Source organism: Nicotiana sylvestris, chromosome 9 (genome assembly GCF_000393655.2).
Source record: "Nicotiana sylvestris chromosome 9, ASM39365v2, whole genome shotgun sequence".
Lineage (NCBI taxonomy): Eukaryota > Viridiplantae > Streptophyta > Magnoliopsida > Solanales > Solanaceae > Nicotiana > Nicotiana sylvestris.
The window spans coordinates 85720509-85727894 of record NC_091065.1 but is presented as its reverse complement, the minus strand read 5'-3'; the positions used below and the strand labels follow the sequence as shown (position 1 = coordinate 85727894).

The 7386-nt window shown below is 36.7% G+C and overlaps 1 protein-coding gene across 2 annotated transcripts; it reads right to left on the bottom strand.

The window, feature by feature from the left end:
• Window positions 1-165: 165 nt before the first annotated feature.
• LOC104245952 (serine/threonine-protein kinase Nek2) lies at window positions 166-6378 on the bottom strand. 2 transcript variants are annotated; one of them, XM_009801665.2, is made up of 15 exons: window positions 6173-6378; window positions 5237-5418; window positions 5020-5086; window positions 4498-4563; window positions 3913-3959; window positions 3739-3784; window positions 3538-3618; window positions 3413-3455; window positions 3291-3340; window positions 3129-3210; window positions 3001-3050; window positions 1948-2021; window positions 1790-1841; window positions 1203-1652; window positions 166-1024 (listed from the first exon to the last, which is right to left on the bottom strand). In XM_009801665.2, exons 2-15 carry the CDS (start codon window positions 5320-5322, stop codon window positions 392-394), a joined length of 1827 nt encoding a protein of 608 aa, XP_009799967.1. In that variant the 5' UTR covers window positions 5323-5418; window positions 6173-6378; the 3' UTR covers window positions 166-391. The 2 variants fall into 2 exon arrangements, with proteins under 2 accessions (XP_009799967.1, XP_009799968.1); XM_009801666.2 differs by having other exon boundaries at window positions 5237-5408.
• Between the last annotated feature and the right edge of the window lie 1008 nt (window positions 6379-7386).

The following is a 7386-nucleotide window of genomic DNA, read 5'->3' as shown; positions in this document are numbered from 1 at the left end:
AATTTTTTGTGACATCATACTTGTGATGGTCCACTATTTCCTAAAAGTTTTACAACTTAGATCAGATATCCATTAAAAATTAGCGTTTGTAAGGGTTATGTGTAAGAAACGAAGTACGTTAAAAAAAACTCGTTAAATCAAACTTTTATCTCCTGCACTGATATGTTCGACTTTAGTTCATTACTCATCCCCGATTCTAATGGTCTTATTCATTTAGCATCGCATTACAACAAAGACCCAGACAACCAATTGAAAATCAATTTTCCTTTCTGCTTCTCATGACCAGGTTATTCATGTTGTACAGTTTCCCCGTGTGCATTCTGATTTTTTTCTCTTTTGAAAATCCATGCATCATCATTTCAGTTAAGCAGGAAAATGTAGAAGGTTACAATTACACTCCCTTCTCCTTGAAACTCTTAGTCAGCCAGATAGCAGTTTCCCTTGGAGAAACCTTTTCTGGCCCAAATGGCTTCAGTAACACTGTAAGCTCTTCTAAACGCTCTTGCTGCAATAGTTGAGCACTGAACTCAAGTAATCCTTCTAAGGCTTCAGAACGTTGCTGGTAAGAAGAGGTGTCAAACCTCCGGGGACGAGATTCTGAAGATGACCGGCTTGAAGCGCCAGTTGTTGCATTATGTTCTGAACATTCACTTCCAATCCGCGCAATTCCATGAATAGGGTCAATTAAAGGTGGCTTGGGAAAGCTTCTGTCAACAACCTGTACTGTACACTTGTCTTTTGTGAACGACCAGTCACTATAGCGTGGTGAGGGGGAAGACAACTGAACAGATTTTGGTGAAGCTCTCTGGATGGGCAAAAGAGGATCTTCTGAAGAAGCCAAGGGATCAACCATCTTGTCAATTCTTGGAGCATTCACAGAGACATCCGGAGACTTCACTTGGTGAAGAAGACCAACATTATGTTTGTAAGGCGACTCCAACTTCCCAGCTTTTGTTGATAAAGGAAGAGAATTTCTACGCGTTGACTTGGACGGTTGGCTAACTGGTGTATGTGTCACTGGAAGCTGCATTTGTATGTAAGTATATAAGTGTAAATGAAAACTCAAGCCTTGAAGAACTACAAGTATAGGCTCAACAATATAGCACCAAGAAAAGAATCTACAATTCCTGTCTGGAGTTCTCTTCATTTGTTTTGACTTTTACACTGAATTTTTTTTCGATACTATTCAATCAGAAACGTACCAGTTCACGGGTAGAACCAGCATTGGACATCTTTAATGGAGTGCTCTGTCTCCTCTGAGGTGTGGAATTTCTATTTGAATTAAATCGCACAGTTTTGACAGCAGCTGACAACTTTGAGATAGCAGAACTTTTTACGTCATAAGGAGTACTTTCAACAGACGGCTCTGAATAGTTTTTCTTCAAAGAACTCATTAGATCTTTTGCTCTCCGGGATAAACATGGAGAACCCGTACCAGAAATACTAGGGTTCAAAGCCCTATCACTGGACAATCGCCTCTGCTCTCTTTCAGTGAAGACTGGAGCAACTCTAGGCTCAGAAAATCTTTTTTTCTTTACATAGTTTGAATTAGAGGGCTGGACGTGGAACTTGTGCTGTCTAGGGCTGTCAGAATTCAGAAGGATTTTTAACACATAGGGTTGAAGATGGGGATGTCGGAGTAAATCTGCAGCCTGGAACAACAGTTGGGAGAGAATTAAAGTGAAAAGGAGTTGATGTTTCAAACAGTTAACATCTTTGGTGCTACATGAAGCAAAAATTTGCACGTAGAAAGTTAATAGTGAACTTTGAGGAAGTGAGGGATACTTACACTTGGCCTGAGTTCTGGGTTTTTCCTTAGCATACTCTTAATAAGGCCACGGCTGCACCAAAAATAAATTTATCCAATCATAGCACAAAAGATTAGCAATTTGACAAAATAAGCGCTACAATCGGTAGCCTCAAATGTGCAAAAGGAAATTTACTCACAATGCACCAGAATACGTGGTGGGAAGTGGAGCAACTATACATTTGTTAATTTTGTTAATTAGACCTTGCATATCCTGCATTCAAAACAGTGGAGGTCATTTGAAGTCTATTACAACTGAAAATAAACATATTGAAGGTAAACATCAATTAATTACATGATGAGAAGCCGAAAAATCTCATAAAAATAAAAAGATAGGGAAAACAGTAGCTAATGAATGTCACAATCATAAGAAAGAACTCCTCCACTGGTTAAAGGTAGAACAAAGTTATACATCATAAGCGTAAGTACAGTTGGTCTCACTATAGATCGAGTACTGAAGGGCTACACTGCCCATCAGCCGATGGAAACAGTTTTAGGAAGATATCTCAAGAAATGGTCTTAGACATGCACAAATCAACAGACCTATTTTGGAATTATATTAGCACTACCAAGATTGTAAGCACAAAGAGTTCCTTGACAAACGATGATCTAAAGATAGCTATTATCAAGGCTACAAGCTCTTCCAAGTCCAAAGTTTGGCAACATATCTTTGTTATTTTCCAACACCAAGGCTGCACGCCGTTAAGGAGAACTCAGCAATACCAAACATGTGTGTGGTCCATTCCTCTCAGAGGCCTAAGACTAACATCAAACAAATAGCCTCGTCAAAAAATCAGCAGGAGGCAAAAGTTACCTCTAACATTAGCACCGCCTTTAATTGGAAGGGTGATGTTAACTTATGCAACTCTAGCCCAACCGAGAATGCTTTCCTCCATTATTTCACTACTTGCACTCATGAGGTACTCCCATTTTCAACCAATCTACAATTTCTCTAACTGCATCCTTTAATTGACACTCCAGCGCTCACTTCTTGCACGGAAGTGTATACGTATACAAACAGCCCATGGACTAAATTAACATCGATACTAGATTATTTTAAAAGACAAATAGACCATCTGAGTTGCCAGTACTTTCCCTAAAACTGCCAGTTGTACCCAGAATTTGGTAATTGATTATACAGCTCGTGATACAATTAAAGTTCATAGTCTGGAAAGTAGCATTTCATAACTTACAAATGCTTTGAATGCCGGCTTGTAAGCAGTCATTTCATACATGCAGCAACCTGGATATGCAAACAGTCAGCAAAACATTGTGCATCTGAAAGTGCATCATGTGAAGCAAGGAGAAGGTAAAGACTTACCCAAAGACCAGATGTCTGATTTACAACCATAGGGTATATCAGCAAGAAGCTCGGGACACATATAACTTGGGGTACCCACCACCTGACAGCCAACATGACTCATCACTAGACTAAGCAATACAACAAATACAAATACAGAATATTCCCAGACAAGTTACTTACAGAGGAAGCAAGATCATCCGAAGACAGTATTTTAGCAAGACCAAAATCACCTGAAAACAACTCTTGAAATAAATACTCAAGTCAATCATACCCAACTTCAAGTTATGAGGTACGGGGATTACCTAGACGTATATCGTGCTCTTTAGTCAGAAAAATATTTGAGCACTGAAGCAAAAAAGTTAAATCAGCAAACAAATCTATAAAGTTGAGAAAGAATAACTTTATGGAATAAAGAGATGCTACCCACCTTGACATCACGGTGAATTATATGGTTCGTATGCAAGTGATCAAGTGCCATCAGAAGTTGAACTAGCCACTTACAAAGCTTCTGTTTATCAGTCAACATTAAGATTTCAGGAAATGAAATGGCCGCAACATTAGGGAGTAAATTTATTTGGTGGAGGCGGGAGGGTATGAGTCAGAAGGAAATTCTAAATTTAATAACAACCTCCTCAGGGAAAAGAACACCATTAGCTCTCTTAATAGCATCTGCCCTGCATAAGGTTTGAAGAAGTGATTAGACAATATGTAGGGTAGACAAATATAAGCAACTAGATTCAGGACCTCAGGCCTAAGCTCCTAATTCTGAAAACAGTTCATGGGAAAAGGAAAGATGACTTACATATCACCTCCTTCACAATACCCAATAATAATGCACACGTAGCATCCCTGAAAATTGGGTATTTTCGCATAGTCAATGGCATGGCTGAACAAATAATTCTTTCACAGCTATACAATATTATGACCACACCAGAACTCAAAGGTTTAGCTGTATCTTAGACAATTTTTGTAACCACAGTCCTTATATTGGTCTATTAGGACTTACCAATACTTGCTAAAATTAGAGTTATAGCACTACCTACCTTCTTTCCAGTAAAATCCAGATTAACCATCGAGATGAGTAGTTAAATAGCTAAACATCTATCACATTCAGATATGCAGTTGCATGTTCAACCACTGCAACAATGCATGAGGGCTGAGTATTCACTTGAACAGTAGTTTTAGTTCTTACGTAGTTCAACGTCTAACCTAGATAGGCACCCTTTTACATTTTTTTTTTACTGTTTGTAGACTTCCACTTAAAAATCTTTCATGTTGTTCACAATGTGTGTCATCCGGAAGTGAATGACATGAGCAGACAAGTTATCACATGTACGTAGATAAGTGTTTGAAGTGAAATGATGAAAGGACAAAACTATGAACAGACCTTTTCCACCCAGGAATCTTTGTATTCCACCACAAATGGACTTTGTATTCTTGAGATCAGTTCCATCTGAAAAATAAACCCAGATCAGAAATTGCAAACACAAACCTGTACCTCCATATTCCCCAGTCTTTCCCAAGAAAAAAGAAGGAAGAAAGAAGTAGATTAGGCAGAAAGGAACTACTCGAGTTAAAGGTGCATTTAAGATAAGCAAGTATCACTGTCTTCAACAGAAATGAGGCTTACTTCACTTTATTAGCAAAAGCCTTTTCATTGCTTCATGACTGTTACCAAATCAAAGAGTTCAGTAAATGTTTAACCCCTAACGCATACATAACTTTCATCCTTTCAGGTAACACTGTGCAGTTCATTGCATAACTTCTTAACCATTTAAGACAATTATGGTGAATTCTGTAGTGCACCAGAAATTTCCTATCTAGATACCAAGATATGCAGATGTCTTTACACTCTTAACCACCCTGTTCGTCCTCTCATATCACAAGAAAGCTGGTAAAAAAGGCTGACCTCCTGGTGGGCAGATCTGCGTGTTCTCTCTGTCTGGCGAGCTAAGCGAATTTTTTTCATAACATATCTTTGAGGAACAGAAAAAAAAAAAGATACAATCAGATATCCAGATAAACTGAATAATGCAATAACGAAATGACTATGAACATAAACAGAATACTGTAACAAATATCAAATTGTAACAGATGGAGTGAGAAAAGGTTGCACGTGTCCTTACTTCTTCTTTTCTTGTTTATGCCTTACAAGTAGTGCAGAGCCAAAGGAACCTTTCCCCACCTGCTCCAAGATCTCATAATTTTCCATCTTATGAGCTGTAAGACCACCTTTTCTTTATCAAACAGATTTCAATCCAGATATTATTTTGTCACAGTTGAAATATCAGAGCAAATCTGCAAACACCTTGTACATGTCGAGAAAATGCATCTATTAGAAACTTCAGAAATGTTGAAATTTTCTAAACACTCAACAGCAAACATTAGCAACACCACATCAGTCAAAAATACATTTTATTACAGGAAGAAAAATTATAGCAAATCTGCAAACGTCTTGTAAATCAAGAGACAATGCGACTTTTATACATCATCCAAAAATGTAGGAGATTTTTTAAACCTTCACAGCAGCTCCCTCACATTCACCCTTCTTTCAATAAGATGGGAATTTTATACTATTGTAAATAATTACTAACAACTATCGTTTGAACTTATTGGAACAAAAAATTGTCAGTTTGTACGTTATCATTGAAGAACTCTAAATTCTTATCAGCAGCGTAGGTTATTCAATGTAAATCAATAAATTTCCTTAATAAAACACAATTTCTCATCAGTGACTTCTTGTTCCTTGAATACAGTAGATACATACAAAACACAATCCAAGTACTCCAGTTCCTTATATAATATTCTATAAGCTCTACGCACCGGAAATTAGCACGAAAAGCGGGAAAACGCAATGTAAAGGCACCATTTGAAAACTTTTAGGGCAAAGCTTAAGTAAAAACAAATAAACCTAATCGAATAGCTTAACCAATTTCCAGAAAAAAAAAATGTAGCGCATAAAAGGGAAAATGCAATACCGCATATGAGAAAAGTAAGTGTAGTAACCGAAACCGATAAATGTGGAAAAAATCAAATTCCAAATAGTATGCTCCATTACGTACCTGAAACTGAAAATGATGAAGAAGAAGAATTGGAGAAGAGCGTTAATGTGAAAATAGGAACGGCATTTTTCAGGTGTTATTCATTGTATAGAGATGATGAATCGAGTAGTTGGAATTATTTTATTCAGTGAACAGAGAAGATGGAGAGCGGTAAAAGAATTGTAAACAAAGCAAAAGCGATGTGTCCGCTTTCTAAAGGACATTTTCAAACTTTGAATTTTTTTATTTTATTGTTTTTGTTTCCAAAAAGCGCCTTTTGTTTTTAAAATCAAAACTATGTTCATGGGGTCGAACAAACTTGAAACTTGGGCCTAAAACAAAACTTTAGTAGGGATTATTCGGTTGTCGGAATTAGGAAAATAATCCGTATTAAAGTTTGATATTACTACATTTGATTGACATTTTGCTTTTGGTATTAGCAATACGAATATAGTATTATAAGGAAATTCTGAAATTATTTTAAACCAGATTCAACATAAAATAATGAGATTTTTACATTCCTATATTATATATGAATCTATATTACTCTCCCTACCCTACTCAACTTTTAATATAATTACCTTTTATATACCTAATTATTATTTATGTACATTTTAGGAGATTTAATGGTATTAATTAGTCTCATAATTTAACTCTACCGTATATTCTCACTCCCCCCACGTTTCTCTCTCCAAATCCCACCCCCTCACCCACTTATCAAACCACACCCCACGTTTTCCTCTTCAATCGCCCACGATTTTCTCTTCTAAAACCAGCCAAAAACTGTTAACCCCTCCTTTAACGCATTTTGCAAAATTTGTACTCTTCTTCAAAGTTCATACCCCCGTTAACGACTTTTGCAAAGCTAGCTTCAACAATTTTCAATGAAGAAGAACATAGCTTCAAAGAACAGCCCTAACAAAGTTAAAGGATCAGATGTTCCACCATTGATAGCCATTAAAAAGATTTGAAGCTTTGAATTCGAATTTGGGTTTTCAAAAAATATTACTTGTTTGAATTGGGTGTTGTTGCAAAACAATTGGGAATTATCTCTACGTCTCTCTCTATCTCTCAATCCCTAATTCCAGTAATGTAAAGCAAAGGAAAAGAAAGCAGCAATTCCATCATTGATAGCCATTAAAAAGCTTTGAATTCGAATTTGAGTTTTCAAAAATCATTATTTGTTTGGATTGGGTGTTGTTGCAAACAATTGGGAATATGTTTGGAGTTTATAT